Below are 22,905 nucleotides of genomic sequence, written 5' to 3' on the forward strand. Positions count from 1 at the left end.
CCCCTCCCTTCCCCCTCCCCGCCTCCCTCGCTCTCCCCCGGGCGGCCGGAGACGGCGGCGGCGTCTGCGGGAAGCCGTGTGTCTCCGCAGTGACGTGGGCGGGCCGAGGGCTCGGTGACGTCAGAGGGCTGTGTGTAGCGATGTGTGTGGGGTTCGGAGCGGCGCCGGCACAGCTGAAGGGAGCTGGCGAGCGGCGGCGGTGGCGGCAGCGGCGGCAGCGGGCACAGGTGCGGCCCCGGCTCGCTGGGGGGAGGGGACGCGGCTAAGGCGGCGGGACGCAGGGGGCGCGGGACCCTTGAAGAGCCCGACGGCTGCGGCGGAGGTAGCGGGGAGTTAACAAAGCTGGTCGAGTTCCCCTGGGGCGTGGAGGCCGGAGTCGGGGGTCCGGATGCGCGAGTCCCGGGTGGGGTCGGGGCCAAGGCGGGTGCGGGAGTGGGTGTCCTACGGCGGATCATGCCTCGCTGACCTGGACGGTGGGCGTGGGCAGAGGAAGGACGCTGCACTTGACCCGAGCCGTCGGAACCCCGGAGATTGGGACACCCGTCACCGCCCCCCCCCCGCCCTTCCCGGCGCCCGTCTGCGCTCCGCGGGGATGCCCTGGGCTCAACCCTGTCGGTCGGCGCCCCGCGGCGTGGGGATCCCAGCTTGGCGCCCCACCCGCTCCCTAACCATTTTCTTTCTGGCCCCGGGCTGGCGTAGGTACAGCCTTAGGGGTGCTGGGGTGACACCCGAGAACTTCCCGTGGAGAGGGTGCGCGGGGGATTTCCACAGTCCTCCGTGCGGCCTCCGCAGTGAGGCCGTGTTAGGGCACTTGGGGTTGTCCCGAGATCGCGGGTGGGGTTGGAGGACTCCTTTTCCTCCATTTCCCTGTACCCTCTTGTACACCCCAAGGAGTTCTGGGCCTCTTGTCCTCCACTCCTCCTCGTCGGGTTTGAGATGGGTGGGTGGCTTTGCGTGGGCAGAGGATTTCAGGGTTTGGGGGACTCCCCCATTCTAGGTCATGCCTCCTGCTCTCTCTCTTGGTTTTCGTTGGCTGAGGTGTTCGTGTGGTGGCCGAAAGTCAGTACATTGGCTAGTGGCCTTGGTCCTTAACCCTTTGGGTCTGTTTTACGGTAAATTGCTGGGAATTTGGGAGGGAAATTTTTCTGTGTATTGGATTTCTTTTGGATCTCTCAGAAAAGAAGTGGAAGAAGAATCTTTTCTTTTTCCCTCCTCCATTTGCATTCTTTGTGAGGTCTCTCTGCCTTGTGCTTTTTGTCCCGGATTAGTCTTGTTGAAAGGTAGAGATTCCCAGGCTTGGAGGCCATAGCTTTTTGACTTCCATTAAGCAAATTAGCCAACATATTAAAGGAAAGTTAAGTTTTTGCCTACAGTCATTCCAGAAAAATAGCATACACTGGCTAAGTGAATTAATGCACTTAAGGTTGTAACTTCCTTACATGTGATAGATACGTTAAATCGTTAAAACTATCCAATTGTTTTGGACAAAACTGGATTTTTTTTTTTTTACATAAGGAGATGAAGTAATGGGTTATTTTACTTAAAATGGCATAACTGAGAAGCCTCTGGTACTGAGTTTTGGGTGAGATGTTCTGTTTGAGTTTCTTCCTATTCTGAGTTGGAGTAGCCCTCTTCCTTTTGAGGGATATTACTGCTGCCTTTACCCCTTCTCCAGATTGCTTTCCTATTTAAATTAAGGTTCTTCTAGGTAACGTGTTACAGTTAAAGAAATCACTCAAGTGTCACCTTTGGTAAAGTGAACTCAGTTTAAGATTAAGAAACTGGTTTCAAACTGACCCTTTGGCCTCTGGAGCAAATTCAAATGTAACTCTCCCCCCATCCCCCTTCTCTTCCAGATTAATTAAAAGAAGAATGAACAGCAATCCTTGAAGATAACTGGGCAATTTTTCTTTAAATCATCTTTAATTGTAGAAGTTGAAGTGGAGTCAGAGGCTCTTCTTATTGGTGTGAGAATTTATACAAGCCTTCAGCTTGTCAACACACACTAACAGAGCATCATTTTTAGAGAAGATACTTTCTTTTTTCCTTTTTTGGAGTGTTGGTGCCAAAAATTAAATTTGGGTGCATCATTTTGATGTGTCTGTGTCTAGGTTTTATGCACAAGTACTTTTATAAACTTTTCATTTGTTCTGTTCAAACCAAATCATTGCATCAAACCTGGAAATCTTGAATTGAGAGAATTGATAACTTTATTTTAATACATGTATCTGAAGAATTAAAAGAACTGAAGGCTTCCTCAGAGGTGTGCCTCTTGAAATTCTTTTATTATTGGAGACAAATTTTATAGCATTTACAGTGAAATTACCTAGAATATAAGTAGAACCAAAACAGAGTTGCAAAATCTATTGAGTAATTTAGGGAGAGTTCTCTTTGGAAATTTAAATTTTCTCTAACTTACCATACATAAGTTACCATACATATTGGTATATGTTACTCTTCTCCAAATAAGCAGCTAAATAACAATGCAAGTGTCAGACTCACTTATTTAATACAATAGTTTTTATCCATGGAAAACCTGCAGACAAATTTCTCCTTGGTTCAGGGCTCAAATAAAAAAATGAATGGGATGGGAGATGATGGCAGCCCTCCAGTGAAAAAAAGGATGACAGACATTCATGCAAATGGAAAAATGTTGATAAACAAGATGCCAACAGTAAAGAAGGAACACTTGGATGACTATGAAGCGCCAATGGAAACTGATGGAGAGCATGTCAAGCAAACCTGTACCTCGGTTCCCGAACCTCTACATTTAAATCCCAGTTTGAAACATACTTTGGCACAATTCCATTTAAGTAGTCAAAGCTCTCTGGGTGGACCAGCAGCATTTTCCGCTCGGTATTCCCAAGAAAGCATGTCACCTGTATTTCTGCCTCTTCCATCTCCTCAGGTTCTTCCTGGTCCACTGCTCATCCCTTCTGATAGCTCCACAGAACTCACTCAGACTGTGTTGGAAGGGGAGTCTATTTCTTGTTTTCAGGTGGGAGGAGAAAAGAGACTCTGTTTGCCCCAAGTCTTAAATTCAGTTCTCCGAGAATTTTCACTGCAGCAAATAAATACAGTGTGTGACGAATTGTACATCTATTGTTCAAGATGTACTTCAGACCAACTTCATATCTTAAAGGTCCTGGGAATACTTCCATTCAATGCCCCATCCTGTGGGCTGATCACATTGACTGATGCACAGAGACTATGTAATGCTTTGTTGCGGCCCCGTACTTTTCCTCAAAATGGTAGCATACTTCCTTCTAAAAACTCATTGGCTCAGTTAAAGGAAACAGGCAGTGCCTTTGAAGTGGAACATGAATGCTTGGGCAAATGTCAGGGTCTGTTTGCACCCCAGTTTTATGTTCAGCCTGATGCTCCGTGCATTCAGTGTCTGGAATGCTGTGGAATGTTTGCGCCCCAGACATTTGTGATGCATTCTCACAGGTCACCTGACAAAAGGACTTGCCACTGGGGATTTGAATCAGCCAAATGGCCTTGCTATCTTCATGTGAACCAAAAATACTTAGGGACACCTGAAGAAAAGAAACTGAAGATAGTTTTAGAAGAAATGAAGGAGAAGTTTAGCATGAGAAATGGAAAGAGAACTCAATCTAAGGCAAGTTTTTAAAAAACAATTTTGAGTAATAGTAATGGTTTACTTTGAGATCAAAAATTTAGACTATAACGTATGTTAAATAACTGTTAACTGCTCATGCAACAACAAAACATGTATGTAATATGTTTATATCACATTTTAGGCTATAAAGTACTTTTCTGTGTATGTGCTCATTTGAGCTTCTAAACAGCCTGCTGAAAAGAATAAGATTATTACCATTTTACAGATTAAGAGACCAAGGCGCAGGGATAAAGTTGCTTTCCTGAGATTATATAGCCAGGGAGTGGAGGATTTGGGGCTTCTTTCTCCAGTGATGTCTTCTCTGTTTTTCACATACCCTGCTTTTTGATGACTAAATCTGTTGTTTCCCTAGGATTCAAAATGATTTACACTTTGGTGTCATTCTCCATTTGCAAATGATGTAATAGCTAGTCAAAACAGTTCTGGAAATGAGCTCTAAACAGTGTTTTTTAAATGTACATCTAGGATATCTGATATTGCTTATAAACTTGGATACTTAGGCTTGATCAATACTTGGAAACAAATGGAAGTGAAAGATTTGTGATTCCAGTAACTAAAAAAAATTTTTTTGAAGAAAGGAATAATTAAAAGTTATGATGGCTAGAATAAATAAAAGACTAATTTAGACTAAATGTTAACATAAAAATCTATTAGCAAAGAGATCTTACTTTTCCCATTGCATTACCTGGTAGGCTAAACTAATATGTTTATTCTAAGGGTTTGAATGCCTGGGTAATAGATAAGATTTGGGTTATTAAATATTCAGTTTGTTGGTATGATTTTTAAAAATACCTTTCTACTTGATTAAAATCAGTGTAATAGCTAACACTAAGTATTTAAAATGTGGCAAACATTGTTCTTGGGTGGTTTACATGTGTAATTGGATTTGTACAGTAAAAGGTTGGTCATGTTTCATTTTAAGAATTTACTTTTTCCACTGAGTTTTTATTCCTTGAAATAATTTCTACCCTTTCTAATTCACAAAAGAAATGAATGAAGCATTTTTTTTTTTTTTTCCACAACAACATGAGAACTTGGGCTAGGATCTAAGATTTGGTTTCTCATGCTTTATTATGGTGCCTTTAAGCTACAGGGGTGTCCATCCTTTTGGTGTCTCTGGGCCACAATGGAAGAAGAGTTGTCTTGGGCCACACACTAAATACACAAACACTATCGAGAACTGATGAGCCAAAAAAAGGTTTTGAGTAAATTTATAACTTTGTGTTGGGCCACATTCATAGACCTCCTGGGCTGCGGGTTGGGCACTCCTACACGGTAAGGTTTTGAGGTAAATTTAGTTGCAGTGTAGTTCCAAGAAAGTGATTTGCTTCTGAAGCCCCATGGAGATAATTTTAAACTTCTAAGTCAGGGTAGTTTGCTACCTACTGCTTCCAGAGGGTCAGCACACCTTCAAAATTCCTTGCCTATGGCTATTAGATAAGTTTATATTTTTCAGGTAGAGTTTTAACATTTGGAAGCAGGATTGAATTCAAGCTCATTCTTACACTGCTGGACTTGCTTGCAGCTGAACTGGTCCCATACTGATGCGTCTGCTCAGGGATTATCTTTATTCTCAAAATGTGGAATGCTCCTTTTGACATTTATGATGTCTTGCCCCAACCTATTTAGGGGCTCTACCTTGACAGTCCATAGGTGGCCACATTATTTGCTAGATATCCTTGCTCCAGTCTTGGTTGCTCTGGCATAAACATTTTTGGGATAAACTACTTTGCCTAATATTCCTGCCCTGTGTTTGTGAGAAAAATATCTGAGAACCATGATGAAGGTTTAAAAAAAGATGATGAATTAACTTCAGTGAAACAGAATGTGCTAGGGTTTGTTTAAAATTGAAACCATCATTTGGATGTGGCCCTTATTGTCTCAGAACTTAAAAATTTGAATTCAGTTTTTATTTGGAGATGTGAGATTTCTTCCCCCCATTTTTTTGCTGTTATTTATTTTATCTTATTTATGTATTTTTTTTGCAGTATTTGCTACTGGTGTATTTTGGTATTGTTTCCAATTGTACATGGATTTTATGCAGTTTAAGGGGAGTTTCCAGCAAACAAACCTTAAGAAAGGAGATTTTGGGGGAGTTTGTGTGTAATACAAACTTGAGTGGTGGTTTTGTTATGCCTGCTGCCTCACATTTTAAAAATTTACTCCTCAAAACTGTGAGGTGTTTTTTTTTTTTTTTTTTTTTTTAGGTCTGTTGAACAAGGTTTCTCAGATACCTGGTGGGTGGTAGAATCAAGAGTTGAGGAGTTGAATGCAGGTCTTCTGACTTGAAGTCTAGTAATTTAACTTTTTCCCCTAAAGCTAATTTAGTAGCAGAAACTGAATTTTGAGAAACATTAATTAAAAAAAAAAACAAAAAAACTTAGCTCTGTAAAATGGTTCTTAAATTCTGTATTAACTTGTATATAGACTGAGGTATTTAACTTGCCAAACAAACCAAATTAGACCCAGAAGAAGGTCATTTTAAAAAGTTGACAGGCTTTTTTTTTTCCCCAATAAAAGAATATATGAAATATATTAATCTCATATAAAGGACTCTGTTTAGTGTGAATACTAATGTAATTTTATATGTTTATGTAGTCAAAGTATTGTTTTTGGATTTAAAAATTCCTTGAAACTCACTAGGCAATTGTTTGAAATGTAGCAACTGTTAAATTATTTCTAAGGATGAAAACTATATTAGTTATGATCACCAGACTATTTGCATAGCTAATAGCTATATTTAATTTGCATAGATACTAGCTATATTTAGAGGGGAGAAACAAGTGGTGTAAGGTCAGTGTTCTAAGTGGGTTTTCCAAGTGAAAAACTGACTGCATTCTTTGCATAAAGATATATTTTGAACTTTCCTAGGTTACCACTGCAAGAAATATACTTGATTTTCAGTATATATGCCTGGATTGCTTTGCAAAATGGTGTTATAAACTCTTTCTCTTCGTATCATTTCAATGTTTTGTACTTTTTGTTAGAAAAATGATTATTGTATTTTATAATGCACAAATATATACAAGAATATCATATTCCTGATTTTTCTCCAAATCCTCAGTGGGTATTATTTATTAGATCTAATTCTGATTTTGTTGATTCTTACATTTCTGTCTATAGGAAAAGGTTGTTAAGCAAATTGATCATTTGTAAATAAAATTTGAAGGGTGATCTTTACTTAAGATTATTTTCAAGCTTTAGAAAAACCCATTTGTCAATTTGATAATTATTGGTGATTGTTTGCTGTTACAGCATGTATCTGACAATCTTTACTAAGTTAAAGGTGGTGTATGTCCTTATAAATATGTATATTTTTAAATTAAAATTTAGACTTCTAACATTTAGACTTGATTATTAGGTAAGAAAAATAATACAGTTTTTACTCTGCTTCGTGAAAAACAACCCTATAGATTCTCTGTGATACAAATTATAGAAGACCTAAAGATATCAACTTAAAAATATTTCTCTTAAAGCTTATTAAACATTTCTCTATTTTTAGTTTTGCATTTTCCTTTAAGTTCATTTCTGCAGAGGTCATTGGAATAATGGTACAAAAAAGTTCTCCCTCTTCTAAACTAATATACTTTTGTTTAAGAAGTAAATACACTTCTTTTTTGAGGCAGCAAGGACATATATTAGAGACAGTGGGCAACTACAAAGGGTAGTGTTGGGATAAAATGTGTTCCAGTAATAATTGTGGTAGATTTGATGATAATTTGTTATATCAGTAGTATAGTTGGTATTTTATTATTAGCATAAATTTTGATCAGGTGAGGATAGGTCAGAATCAGATAAAGTATTTGTGCTCATATGAGGGACCAGTATGGATATTTTTGTATAATGTTCAAAAATTAATAATTATCTTCATGATTTTAGAGACTCTTTTTTCTGTTTTCCCACAACGTAGTTTAGTGCTTGGCATGTCAAAAGCACTCAGTGAAAATAATTTTTTTTTAAAAAAATTGAATACATTTTTGATAACACCACATTTTATTTTAGAATATGTGGAATTTTCTGGAAAAATGTTTTAACCTTCAATAAACACATACCTGATTTGAGAATAAACTGTTGACTAAGATATCTGATCAAATGAGAGAATGGACTTGAAGTATTTTGGGGAGTTAAGAGTCTAGAGATGCAGGATGGTACTTCAAACTATTGAAATATTTGCTAGTACGTATATGGGGATTTTTCCTTCCCAAACATCTTGACTTACCTAGAATTATGTGATTATTTCTAAGACATTTGGTAACTGAATATTGAGTTCAAACGTATCTCACTCTTAGTTGTTTGTATACAGTAGTTACACTATTTGGATATTTGTTTACTTACTGAAATGTGCAAGAAGAAAGTGCAAAACTGGTTTTGAGAAATACGTTATAGGAAGAACATTTCAGTAAAATCTTTAGAATGGCCTTGGGAATAGTGCCCCCTTATGGTTTGGAAAATACAGAGTCTATATTCATTTACCATTAAATGGTAAAACATTTTAAAAAGTTAATATTTTTTAAAAGGTTTATGATTTAAATAACTCACAAATTTATACTTTTGGTTTGAAAAAAACTTCAAGGAAGAAAAAAAGGATAGGTCTGAATCATTGTGTAGTCAGCTAATAGTGTTCTCATAGCTATGCATACATTATAACTTACGCCACTGGGAGAGTAAGGAAGTAATCAAGAATTGGGTTAATTTCAATCCCTGTAGAATTCTGGGAATGGAAAGTGATTGTGGAGCCAGAACTCAATTTATTCAGGTAAAGAGGTAAAACTAGTTTGGGAATAGCTGTAGTAAGGCTTGAAACCTGTATTTTGTCCACATACAGAATTTTGGTCTATTGAGGGTTCAAATACATAAAATAATTTGAGGATTTTATTAGGTTACAAAAAGCAAAAGGAATATGTAATTAAACCATAAACATTTTTTAAGGTGTAGTTTTCTGCAATCACTAAATAAAATATTACCACACCATGATAGGCAGAGGGAGGAATGAATAGGAAAGATACAATTAAAAGTCATTTTGATTTCTAGACTTACAAGTGGGTCACAGAAGTATGTATGTAAAGACTACATGGAGGGTGCCCTAGGCAGGAATTCCTAGTTTCTGAGTCTAGAATGTGGTAGATGCTTAGTAAAGGATTGGCTATCTGAATGAAGAATCTTGGTTGCCTTGTAAAGTTACCAGTGATTTTTCAAAGAGGAAGATAGGTAGGATTAGTTTTAAAGCAAATCAGCCTTTGTTTTTATTTGTGATAATGAATTAATTTTGAGATTTTAAATAGTATTAAAAGTGCTTATTTATCTCATGGAGACAAAGAATAAAAAAAATTGTAAGAAACTAAAGACCATTTGGTAAATAATACTAGGGGTTTTATATCATGCTAAAAATTTTTTTTGGTATGACTCTGAAAGTAATAGGCTCAATTGTAAGTAGATAACAAAAGGAAAAAAAGACTTCCTCAGTTTTACTATGGAATGATAAAGACTATTGGAATTTGTTCCTTTACATATGTAATGCTTTGTAAATCTGTGCAAAAGCATCTACAGAGTGCACAAGTGTTACCAATACAGGACTAGTTGTTAAAATAGTAATACTTTGGGGCCAATTTTAAGACAGTTTACTTAGAATAATGTTTTTCAAATTGCAGTTTGTCACCTATGCGGCCTTTCTTGTTTGGGGTTCCCTGAGAGAAGAATTGACACCCTACAGAAAATGATTTGAGTGGTTTGTCATTTCTTCCAAGGATGGTATCTGGTACTATTTGAAATGCTTTGGAGAGAAGTGAAGTCATTGTATACAATGGATGTGTTGGGGCATTTGTGCTGAATTCTCTTGAGAATCCCAGTTGAGAAAGAACTAGGAGGGTCATGAAGTCAATTTTTAGTGGGTCACTAAATTTGGCCAGCATTTTTTTAAAAAGTGACAGTAAAAAATAGGGTACATTGCATACAGTAAAAACAGTTAACCTAAAATTTGCTATTGTTAGTTTACATTAGTTGAAGGCCAAATAATCTGACACTATAATTTTTTTAAAGTGTATATGCTGAAACGGGAGAAAAGTCTTATATTCATGACGATTGAAAGTGACAACAAATATTTTAGTGAAAGACGTATGTGCATGGAGATTTACAGGTAATTGCAGTGTTAAATGGATTGGGTACCACATAATTATAAATTTTTTTATTTTTAAAAGGCCCAGGAGTTAATGGGATTTTTAAAAAATCTGTTTTTTTTTCCCCATGTTGTAAAGGGAGTTACATTGTACTACTGACTTGATTTGGCTTTGTTTCCACGAAGGATTTAAGATTAACAATTGCACATTATAAGAACTTGAGCCTTTGTTTTTTCTGGGAGCATTTTTAAGCACTGTAGACCTAAAATTGGCTTTGTGAGGTAGGTGGTATGATCTTTCAGTGTGTGGGAACAGCAGGCATTGCTGTGACTCCTAAAGATCTGTCTTTGATAAGTTAGTGAAGGTGCTTAGATCATACTGTCCCAGTTTTTGCATCAGGTTGATAAATTCTAACAGTTACAATGAAGTGAGGCACAAGACGGAAGCCTTAGAATCCCTTAAGTCTATTTGCTACCTTGTAATACTATTCCTGTTTCAGTTGTTGAAACACTCATTCACAACATGTTGGAAGTATTGAGGAAATCTGATCCTGTACTGAAAGATTCAATGTCTTTCAGTAAGAGTTGTTGGCAGCTGTCTGGTAGGGTGTCTTTTGTGTTCTTCGAAAATCATTTATTGACCACTAACAGGTATATTCACTTTATACCTAAAAAGTTGCTACTTACCTAGGTGTTCAATGATGTGTTTAGTAAAGTTGCAAATGATTTATGTTGTAATGTTTATTTAATATGCTTTGTATTTTATTTCTTGTGTAATCATATCATTAGGGGAATAGACTGTTAAAGTTAGCAATCTATTAGTCCATCATATACTTACTTTCTTCTAAACCCCAAAATGTATAGTCTTTATCTTCTGGAATTTCAAAAATATTTTTTCCATATATTTTTTAAAAATTTAATTCTGATTTTTGGGTGGGATTTTGGAAATCCCATCAATATTTTGAAGCATTGTCTTGATTAGTTTATCAATGTTTGTCATTAGACTTAATTGTCATAAATATTAATATTGCTGTAATTGAAAACAGTGCAACCTAAAAGCAAAATTTATTACTGAAGATAAGTGGAAGGATTTTAAAACTTTTTTTTTTTTTTTTTAGTACAAATTGGAATGTTTGTATGTGAATGGTGCTGAGTGGGTGGAATTGCTTTTGTATCTAGAAAGTAGTGACAAAAATGCCTATTGGTTTTTTTTGTAAATGAAATCAAGTTCTCTGAATTAATTTCATTGTGAGACTAATAAGCACTACCAAAATACAATGGTTCTTTATTTGGAAATCTGATTATCAAAGGATTATGTATAGATAACACAGTAAGTTGAAACTTAGAGAAACTTTCATAAAACATCCTCTAATTTTTACGTATTTAAAATGACCTCTTCCATTTTGGAATTGTTTAAAATTTACTTTCATAGATATTACTGGTTGCTTTATGACTTAAAGAAAGAACCTTTAGAATGAAATAAAGTATCTGGAATTTTTCTTATACATTTCAGTTGAGGATGCCATCTGTTCATTTTCGTGGTAGATAATGGTGGGGAAGCATTTTAAAATGTTGGGGCTCTAACTTAAGCTACTAAGTAATCTACTTCTCTTTGCCAAGTAATGTAATGTATTCTATCTTGATGTTTAAATACACAAAGGGAATACATTATTCTCACATTGAAAGGTAAGATAAATGGTGGTAAATGCTTATCTCTTGGTATCTTAGTTTTTATTCTTAATCAGTAGTAGCATTACTGCTGTGCCATTTATATTGTTCTTTTTTTGAAGACCTAATTTGTATGTAGAAACAAATGCAGAATAGATGAAAAAATCTGGCATGCCTGCGAGTGTTCTGTTGTATAATATGTGCTTTTTAAAATTATTTTTAACATGCAGTTAAGATAATTTGTTATAAATGTGTTTATGGCCTAACCCAGAATATTAGGTAAAATTAACTACCAACATTTTATTATGGTTAGTGTTGTGAATTTCCCTATCATTTATATTATTTAATTTGTAGATCTGATCCCTAAAAATACATCCCAAACAGCTTTGGCCTTTTTGGTACAGCATAGAGTAGGATATGGAATGTGAGAGAGTCTATTTGTGAATTTCTTGATAGCAGAGTAACCTTATAAAAGACCACCCTGGGAGTTAATGAGCTACATTGTCATTCAGAATTCATTCAACAAATGTTTATTGAATCCCTACTGCATTGCCAGGCATGGTGCTAGGTACTGAAAATGTGAAAGTAAGAAAGACAGTCCTTGACCTCAAGGTGCTGTTCAAGCAGACGGGACAGCCCCTTGTCAGGGGTTTTGAATGGGGAAATCAGACATTAGCTAGGGGACTGCGCAGGTGATATTGGAGGAAGATTTCTTTAGAACTTTTAGTCTGTGACTCAGTGCGATTGTATGAAAATAGGAAATCAAATAAAGGACAGAAACTAGAGAGGGATGGATGTTTAAAAATAAAAAGTAGGGCAAAAGTAGGTTTATGAGTATGTGTAAATAACAGTACAAGCTTATTCTTGTATTCGTATTTATTAATTGTATTATTTTCCATGCAAACAAGTGTACACCTACTTTTGTCCCACCCGGTATACGAATGCTCCAGCAATTACTGGAGGTAGTATCTACAGTATAGAGACTTCAGACTGTAGAACTAAAGATAAACTGAGTTTGGGTCATGAATAAAAGTAACTTATACAAATCAAGCTGTAGAGTTTTGAAATGATCAAAATTGAGTTAGATTTCAAGTCAAGATCTTTGGCTGAAGAAGCTTAGAATTTGCTTTTCTGAAGAGTTGAGCTCAGACCTGTGGTGCTCAGTTGGTTGGACATAGTTGTGCAAAGCGAAGGGTTGCCAGTTGGATTTCCAGCCAGGGAACATGATCATATGTGCCCTGGATGGGGTTAGGTCCCCATTCAGGACGTATAGGAGAGGCAGCCTATCAATGTTTCCTTCTTACATTGGTGTTTCTCTCCCTTTCTCCCTCCCTCCCCCTCTCTGTAAAAATGAATAAATAAAATCTTTAAAAAAACAAAGATTTGAGATTCCATAATAGGAAAAACTTTTGAATATGTAAAACAATTTTAGTAATTTTAATTTTTAAAGCCTAGTAACAATTGATTTCTTGAGCAGTACATCCAGGATTGTTTTAAATATAAAACGAATATAAAGTGGAGCTTGCTTTATTTTCTAAATAATGAGTTTAACAAGTGACTTCTAGAAAAGAAATTCAGGCTGATCTTAAATTTCATTGATTTGTTAGCATGAGCTTATTCATACTAATTAACACCTCTTTTAGCATACAGTGTTGGGGTGACAAATGTTCTGCCTAAGTGAATTTTCTAGCTAATGAAGTTACTTTTTTCAGCACTAACCATGTTTTTTAAAACTTTGTTTTTTTCATGAATTCTAAAATCTCAAATAGTTTTCGATCTTTTTATGTGTTATATAGTATACTCTATATGTATGTGGAATACTATTTATATGTAGTATAATATAGAACGTACTTTAACTCTGTCGTGTTGACTCAAGACTTCTTAAATATCGGTTACTACACTCTGTTGTGATAATGATAGGGGACAATTGAGATAAATTAAATCATTTGCCCTGGTCTGTGGTAAAGCCTTCAAATTGTATTGCTTTTTGAATAGTTTTTTCTGTTTGCGTCCTGTAATTCACCTCTCTATACTGTCAGCTGTCACCAGGCATCTATCACTGAGTATTGCTGTTGCCAGCAGTCAGTTCCCTTTCTGATTTACTGGTGGAACTAAGCTGTAGGCTTAGAAACTATGTAAACGGGTGATTGGTTTACTTTATTTAAAAGCAGTTGATTTTGTTTCAGATTCTGAACTTTTTTAGAATATTTGACCAGGATTATGGGGTTTAAAGAATTTTTCTCTCATAATATAGTCTAGAGGCCCTCATTGAATATGTTAACTCTTAAATCCTTTCAAAATATCATTCTTTTCCCTATGATCTTATGGTGTTGTTAGTCTTTCAAATTCCTTGCCCAGTAATTCTTAATAAAGGAATTGATCTGCCAGCAGAAATTACCAATTTTTGTTTTTGGCTTTTAGCTGGCCTTAAATCATCTCCTGATAACAGGTTGTTGTTGTATAATGTGTGCTCCAAAAGCTGTTTCCTTTCTCTTTTTAGCCCACCTTGTTGGAGCAGCGAGTTACTTGTCTGGCCTTTCCTTTCCTGATTAGTGTCATCCTCATTGGTTTCCTCCAGTAGCAGTATCTTGCCCAGATCAAACCATGGACAGTTTATGAATTTGGTGTTGCCTTAATCACAATTGCTTAGTATCTGGAGATGTTTCCATTCTGTTTTACTTAGTTTCTTGTTTCTGAACTTGAATACTAGCACATCAGACAAAACAGTTCCTAATTCTCAGTATTTAGTGGCTGTCCCCTGAGTGCGGTGTTCGTGCATTATCGAATGAGGATGTCGTTCCCCACACACCTTACCTGGTTGCAGAGGGAGTGGACCCTCTCAGAGGCAGGGTCAGAATATCCAGCGCTCCTTTTTGTCTCATCCTCCTTTATCTCATCCCCAGTTCCCGTCTCCCTCTCTCCACTAGGTTTGTCTGTTAACTTCTTATTTTTGTTGCTCACCAAATGGAGCTGCTTTCCGCTCCATTTTCCTCCTCCATTAATGAGTCTTGCCCCCTTTTAAGGTACCCTTTTCCCAAAAGGGCAGGGTGATTACTCTAACATGAAATATGTGTGTGTGTAGGGAGAGGGTCAAAGTAGAAAGCAAACCAAAATAAGAGAGAAGTTAGTAACACAGGTTATTCTTTTCTTTCATTTCTGAACCTCCGCTTTCTGATCTGTGAAATAGAGATAATGATAACTACTTAATGAGGTGTTTGTTAGAATTAAGTGGGATGTATACAGTTCTTATCAGGTAGATGTTCAGTAAGTGGACAGTTACTTTCTCCCTTTCCTTTATTGACAGGTACAATTCTTGAGGAAATATGGTTTACTGATAAGTGTTAGCAGACAAAGTGGTTTCACATTTAGTTTGGCAGGATATTTGTTGCTATAGAATGTTATCTATATGCTAACAAATGCTGTGTGAATGGGTTGTATTCTAGCTGATTGTAATAGAATGAAGAATCAGAGCTTACTGATGCTGTACATTTGTAGAGCACTATTACCTAAAATAGATTTTTACAACAGATTTCATAAGTATGAAATTCGATGAAATCATTCCTGGTAATCCCTGTTAAAATGAAACTGTTTCTGTGATGGGACAGTTCATGTAGCAGCCTCTTTGAGTTTTAAGTGACCAGACATGGTACTTTTAAGGAAAGATTGCCTGATTAGAAAGAAGATGACTGGTAATGTAATCTTTCTCAGGGTTCTCCAGAGGCACCCTATGGCCTTTGTCAAGTTGACACATTAAAATTTTAACCATCCATCTTCTTTTAATAAACTTCTTCCCTATTACATTTTTCTACAGATAGACACACCATCAGGAATGGAATTACCGTCATGGTATCCTGTTATAAAGCAGGAAAGTGACCATGTTTCTCAGACGCATGCATTTTTACACCCTAGGTGAGTGGGTATTGTCTCATTAGTTAAGTCATTTGTTCATTCATTCATTCAGTGAGCATCTATATATTAGATAATATTCTATGGCATTGGGCATTCATTATTTAGCTTTATGCTTTTTTGTTAATAGTGAAATGAATCAAATTGTATTGAACATTTAAAGTAACGTTTTTTTGTGTTTCTATGTTTTTTTCCCTAGAAATAGGTCATTTCATTTTTGCTCTGAAGTAAAAAATGAAAGTTTTGTTTTAATTTCCTTAGCTCTTTTCAAGAGATAAATCAATTCTTCAAAAGCCTGATGTGCAACTTTGATATTTTAAAAATAAATCTTGTTGAAACTTAGACGCTTTCATAGTAACCACACCCCTCAAAGTTAACTTTTCATTTTTTCAATAAAAATGTACCTTAGATTATAAACTATTCACTCCTAAAGTTTTTAAAATTTTTTTTATTTATTGAGAGAGGAAAGGGGTGGGGAAACATTGATTTTGTTGTTCTACTTATTTATGCATCATTGGTTGATTCTTGTGTGTGCCCTAACTGGGGATCAAACCCTCAACCTTGGAGTATTGGGAAGACATTCTAATCAACTGAGCTACCTGGCCTGGGCTTTAGTCCTAAAGTTTTTTGTTTGTTTTTCTTAAGATTTTATTTATTTTAGAGAGAGGGGAAGGGAGAGAGAAAGAGAGAGGGAGAGAAACATTGATGTCGAAAAGATACATCAATGGGTTGCCTCTCACATGCCCCCAACTGGGGACCTGGCCCGCAACCCAGGCATGTGCCCTGACCAGGAATTGAACTGGTGACTTTTTGGTTCACAGGCTGGCACTCAACTCATTGAGCCATACCAGCCAGGGCCGTCCTAAAGTTTTATCTGCTGCTGTAAATGTATATTCTCATCAAGCATGATGATGACAAATCTCAAGTCCTACTGACATTAGCACAATTTCTACATTCTTACTTGGTTTGAAGTCAGCCTTTGGACCATATTAAACTTGTCAGTTTTTTTTAGCAGAATACTGAGTTTTCATGCTCAGAATTCATGTAGTTGGTCAAAAAAGGGACAAAATAGGTATATCCTATACAAAGAAAATGAGGTATAAGAGGAGATTATTTAGAGTTTAGGGGATAAAGTATCATGTCAGTTAAATGGTTGTATCTTTTGGCTATAGGTTATACAAATTATAGTTAATAATGTGGTACCTAAATATCTAGCTCATATCCGTTCCATGAGTCTCTCAGATAATCTGTTGAACAATCTTATGTGAACCTCAAGCAAAATTGATAGATAGCCTTTTGATCATAGTTTTGCACAACTTACTATTGCTGTTTTTTCAAATACACAGTAAGTACTAAAGTATTTTAGGAAGATTCTATGGGGTTTGAGACAAGGAGGGCTGCCCAGAAGCTGGGCAGCATTCAGAATGCCTGTTTTCTCCTTGAGCTTTTTAAGAAGGAAGGGGCCTATGGTGAAGCAGGCCATAGCCATGCAGTGTGGGACTGAACCAACCTCACCATAACAAAGAGCATGCATGTGTTGTTTTAGAAGGGTGATGGGCAAGAGAACAGTCCTCCTCAAGAGGCATATAGTGTTTTCTTTCTGGCGTAACTGCTTCATGCTTTTAGTTCTCAGTTGGTTTTGAGGGAAGGAGAAGAAACATGTTTTTTCTAGTGAGTGTCCTTTTAGTGGTTAGAAATTACTTTGTGCAAAATAACAAAAATCCCTTATGATTTTGCTTTTACTATCTAAAATAATGACTTTTTCAAGAATTCTTTTCTGTGACCCTTATTTTCTGAGTTATGTTGTCTCTTTTGGTGAAAAAAAAAATTGTTTAACCATAGAAATAGATGTAACGCATTTTACTTTTTACCTAAATGTAATGTCTTTATTGCATTATTATGCCTTTCCTTATTTTCAGCTACTACTTATACATGTGTGATAAAGTGGTTGCCCCAAATGTATCACTCACCTCTGCTGTGTCCCAGTCTAAAGAGGTCACAAAGACAGAGGCAAGTAGATCCATACCAAGACAGTCAGAGAAGCCTCACAGTAGTGGGAAACATCAAAAAACAGTGTCTTATCCAGACGTCTCACTGGAGGAACAGGAAAAAATGGATTTAAAAACAAGCAGAGAATTATGTAACCGTTTAGGTAAGTATTTACAATTAGTGTTTAAAAAGTTTCAGAAATTTAAAAATCAAATATTTAATAAATATATTTAGCATTTCCCAAGAGGATTTCTGTGTAAGGGAATTTTTCAGATAATTGAAGCTTTTATTGTAAAAAATGCTGAGTGACTACTTAGAACTTCAATTGCTATACTTTTCTAGAATGAGGATAGCTATGGAGGCTAATGAGAGATATATAGGCTACTGGCTTCATACTGCAAGTGATTTTTGTGTGATCCCCCGCCCCCCCCCCCCCCGCTCCCTTCTTGCCTTTTCTTTGATGTCAGGTTTCTTCAGAAGATCCATATTTTTCTTTCTAATTTGCTGTGAACTGAAAACCCATTTAACTTTACAATGCTAGGAAGTATATGTAAGAGTAGTTAGGTATGGGACTCAGGGAAACTTAGTCATGAAAAAAGGAAGGGTTGAAAACTCATAGTTGTGGGAGCCAGGCAGATGGTACAAATGCAAAATGCTGGCTGGACATCTAAAAAAAAAGCTGCCTAGTTAAAGTGCCTTTTATAATAACTGTGGGCCAGACAAGATATGTTCGCTCAAATGCTGCCTATGTATCGTATCCCTCCATGTAGCAGCAGAGCTTTGCATATAGCTTACGGAAGTGTGACAAGTTTTTCAGCTTTGTGGGAGCAGTTGAAGAGTCTCTAGTCATTTAACTGTTTTCATAGATAATTGAGATTCTTGGTGGGGGATTTCTGTACTCTAATTTTGAGAGTTTTAAAACTTAGTTTTCTCTGGATTTAAATATGGGACTTAATTACTAGTGTTATCATTATGTCCTACTTACATTACATTTTATTTTCCAAATTGTGAATTCTAGTGACTTAAATTATTGAAATGTAATTCATCTACCTTAAACTTTACACTTTTAACACATACAATTCAACTGTTTTTGATAAATTCACAAAGTTGTACAATGATCACAACCATTTAATTTCAGAACATTTTTGTCACTCCCCAAAAAACCTTAGTCCATTAGCAGTTAGTCTCCACACTCTCCTTTCTCCAGCCTCTGTCAACCACCAGTCTATTTTTTGTCTTTATGGATTTGCCTATCCTGGACATTGCATATAAAAAGGATGGTATAGTATGTGGCTTTTTGTTGTCTGGCTTCTTTCACAGTCTTGATTTCTGTAGCTCTGTAATAACCTTTGAAATTGGAGATTGAGCGTCCCCAAGTCTTTTTTAAGATTGTTTTGGCTTTTTTGGATTCCTTGCATTTCAATATGAAATTTAGAATCTGCTTGTCAGTTTCTGCTATAAAGCTAGACGGGATTTTGATAGGTATTACATGGAAAAAGTAGATTAATTTGGTGAGTATTACCAGGTATCTTAGTCCATTTGGGCTGCTCTAACAAAAGTACTGTAGACTGGGCAGCTTATACCACAGACATTTACTTTTCATGGTTCTGGAGGCTGGGAAGTCTAAGATCAAGAGATCAGCAGATTTGGTGTCTGGCAAGGTCCTGCCTCCTGGTTCACAGATAGCCATCTGCTCACTGGGTCCTCACATGGTGGCAAGGATGGGAGAGCTCTGTGGAGTCTCTTTTATGAGGACATAAGTCCCATCATGGGGGCTCCATCCTTATGATGTAAGTAGCTCCCAAAGGCCCGAACCTCCTAATACCATCACATCAGGGATTAGGGTTTCAACATGAATGGGGGGTAGGAGTCACTAACACTCAGTTCATGACGCCATCTTCACAATATTACTGCTTTTAATCCGTGAACATGAGATGCCTTTCCATTTATTTTCAATGTTTTATAGTTTTCATTGTTCAAGTTGTATATACTACTTTTGTTAAGTTTATTCCTGAGTATTTTATTTTTTTAAATTTCATTTGCAAGTGAAATTTTATTAATTTCATTTATGGATTGTTCTATTGACATTTTAACAGAGTGATATTCATACTTTGTTACTTTATTTTTGCCTCTTAAAGATCCATCAATCTCAAATAATTCTGTAAGTAAAAAGAAACCTGAGTCTACCACTTGCAATTTAATCAGAGACACAACCAGGGTGGGAATTGACCACGATGCTGCAGCTTCATCTTCGTCTCCACTTCTTGTCAGAGATGTCATTTGTGAGGATGATAAGGGAAAAATCATGGAAGAAGTAATGAGAACTTATGTAAAACAACAGGAAAAATTGAACTCAATTTTGCAGAAGAAGCAACAACTTGAGATGGTAAAATTGCCTTCTAACTAATACCACATTATGCAAAGATATTGCTGCATATTCTTAGGAAACGTCAAGATGAGTTGCTGCAAATTTAAGATTATTCAGAGTTTTGCACTCATAAGCAATTTTAATATACTTTAAAAAATTTTTAGAATTTATTTTAGAGGAAGAGACAGAAAGAGAGAGAAAGAAACATCAACTTGTTGTTCTACCGATCTCTGCATTCATCAGTTGATTCTTGTATGTGCCCTGACCAGGGGATCAGACTCACAACCTTGGCATATGGGATGATGCCTGACCAACTGAGCTACCCGGCCAGGGCTAATGTACTTTTAAATTTTTAAAGAAAAGTTTTGCAACATAATCACTTCTACATAGAGTTGCTATGACAGCTGAATTTTAGATATTTTATATAGTATTTTTTCCTGAATTGAAATTTTTTAACTTGATGGAACTAAAGTACAAATTGTATTGTGATTCTTTATATTACAGGAAGTTGAAATGTTGAGTAGTTCAAAAGCAATGAAGGAACTCACTGAAGAACAGCAAAATTTACAGAAAGAGCTTGAATCTTTGCAGAATGAACATGCTCAAAGAATGGAAGAATTTTGTGTTGAACAGAAAGACTTAGAGAAAAAATTAGAGCAGGTAATGAAGCAAAAATGTACCTGTGACTCAAACTTAGAAAAAGACAAAGAGGCTGAATATGCAGCACAGGTAAGAATTACTCAGTTTGTATAGTGTTGCCCTTTCAGTATGGGAATTGAAGCTGTTGCCTTCCCTCTTAAATAAATTAATTTTTTGTCAAGCTCATTTCATTAGGCTAGATTTCAAAATGCATAATTCTGTTAAGTACAACTTTATGCTTGTATCAACCAGAATGACTTTCTGATTTTGATTGCTTTGTTACTTGAAACTTTTATTGGGTTTCTGTAGTTTAGTTGCCCAAATTGTTAATTTTTTAGCTCTCTGAATATCAATTATTATATTATTTTAATACAGTGTACTGGTTTTCAAATAAATAAATTAACAAACATGAACTGTTGCCCACTATATTCAAAAGCACTTGAGCAAAAATGAGTAGTAGCTCACACCCTAGGGAAGATGAACAAATAACACTTAACGAGAGCAGGCTGTGGTGATTGGAGGTATGCTAAAGCGCGAGGCATAATGAAAACAGGCTTGGTGTTCAGTTCTCTTGACCCTTTGTTTTCCCCTCATTCAATGTCAAGTCAAAATCAGATCAATAGTATAAGATATTTAACAGATTGTATATGCATGAAATAGTTCGTTTTGTAAAGAATAATTTGAAGGTAAATCTTTGCTGTGATGTAAGGATTAAATGGAAACAAAACAATGGAAACTGACATAGTCTTTTAAATCACACAGTTGGCAGAACTAAGACAGAGATTGGACCATGCGGAGGCTGACAGGCAAGAACTTCAAGATGAACTCAGACAGGAACGGGAGGCAAGACAGAAGTTAGAGATGATGATAAAAGAGTTAAAGCTGCAAATTTTGAAATCAAAGACTGCTAAAATATAGAAATCTTTAAAGAGATTCATCTGTATGTTCCTGACAGAATTTATTTTTGTTTGTTTGCTTTGCTAATTCTGAACAGCTTATCTGCATGAAGATAACTAGGCATTCTATCCATTTGTAGATCAGAGAAAGTGAAGAGATTATATATTAGTACATAAATTTTTACATTTCCAAATGAATGAAAATGTATGTTTCTTTGTACTTTTTTCCCCCCAAAAAGCTTAGTAACAGTACTCTATTAACTATTAGATACTCTGCCTATATTTCTAATGCAAATTTAACAGTTGTATACTTTTTAAAAGCTGCATTGAGTGATGGAAAATAGTTGTGAGTTTTGTTATCCATATTTCAGACTCAATTTTAGATACAATGGTGGCTTCATATTTCAAATGTATAGAAATATTCAAGGAGTTGAATCTCTATTGTTTTCATTAACATAATCTCTTTTCTAAGCTGATATACCATACTCATTATTATATACAAAGTTTGTCTTTATTTTGTTCATATTTGTGGAATGAATTTCCTTCAGTTCTCTAGTTTTTAAGGTTTCCTGAGAGACATTTTTGTTAAAAGAAGAACTTCAGTGATGAAGTTACGGCACACGCCACGGACAAACGGGGAAGGATGATATGCATCATTATAACCCTGCTGCTAAACAGAACAGGCAGTTTTTTTTCTTTTTTTTGTTTGTTTGTTTTTTGGTTTAAGCATGGTTATATTTAGATTTTTTTTATGCAGCAGCTTCAGGAGAGGGAATAAAATGTAAAAATTTCTGAACTTTTGTTTATGTTGTTAATAGCGGTGTTGAAATGTTACTGTTCTTGAGAAAAACTGATACCACTGATGTACATCAGTTTTTATACAATCCATAATCTTCCTGTACAGTTTTTATATGTAGTTGTGGGGCTTACTAAAATTTATATAATGGATTTGTTTTCCTTGATGCCTTTGTTTTCCTTAAAGTTGTAAAATATTAAACACCTTGAATGTTATTTTGGACTTTTGTATGTTTAAATGTTAAGTCTTATCAAAATTTGCACAAATGGACCATTTCAATTATGACAATGTCAAAATCAGGAATTTACAGTCAACTGATACAATTTATGATAGATTAATATAGGTAAGTTTAGTTATATGCTACTAAAAGATTTTTAGATAATTTTTAGAAGACAGGAATCCCATAGTTTGTGAGAGGGCAACATCTGCACTTTTTTTTTTTTTTTTTTTTTGCACTAAATGGCAAAGTCTTTATTGGCAATTTTCATGTTAGTTAATTCTTGGCTTAAAAGATATTAGTAAAATTTTTAGTATGCATTTTTTAAAAGAAGTTTCCTGAAGCTACAGTTGACATTATTATCTCATGAATTTTATGTTCTCCTGTTCTTGCCTAAGGTACTGAATGAAATTACTTGAGAGCTAAATCTATTTTTAAAATAAACCAGCTAGTCTTACATGCTATTCCCTGCATAAATGATAGGTACTCGGTATGGAATTTCAAAAATCAGTAGGTTATCTAACAAGTTATTTTCATATTTTGCTTAATGGTACTAATGTATCCTAAAAGAATTTCTTAGTTTTTTTCAGTAGAATGTGATCTAAATGGGTATTTTCTGTTTACCATTTAGATTTTACTGTATTAGTCCTGCAATTTGTTGATTTTTGGAA

General features: G+C 35.8%; 1 protein-coding gene across 1 annotated transcript; it reads left to right on the forward strand.

Moving 5' to 3' along the window:
* SKIL (SKI like proto-oncogene) lies at window positions 1-22,453 on the forward strand. The gene is made up of 7 exons (XM_054580483.1): window positions 1-227; window positions 1,857-3,622; window positions 15,235-15,332; window positions 17,249-17,481; window positions 19,457-19,704; window positions 20,191-20,415; window positions 21,088-22,453. The coding sequence occupies exons 2-7, from the start codon at window positions 2,528-2,530 to the stop codon at window positions 21,241-21,243; spliced, it is 2,055 nt and encodes a 684-aa protein (XP_054436458.1). The 5' UTR covers window positions 1-227; window positions 1,857-2,527; the 3' UTR covers window positions 21,244-22,453.
* Window positions 22,454-22,905: the final 452 nt, after the last annotated feature.

The sequence above is a fragment of the Pteronotus mesoamericanus genome, unplaced genomic scaffold (genome assembly GCF_021234165.1).
Source record: "Pteronotus mesoamericanus isolate MK-2021 breed Mesoamerican mustached bat unplaced genomic scaffold, CSHL_Meso_final contig_116, whole genome shotgun sequence".
Taxonomy (NCBI): Eukaryota; Metazoa; Chordata; class Mammalia; order Chiroptera; family Mormoopidae; genus Pteronotus; species Pteronotus mesoamericanus.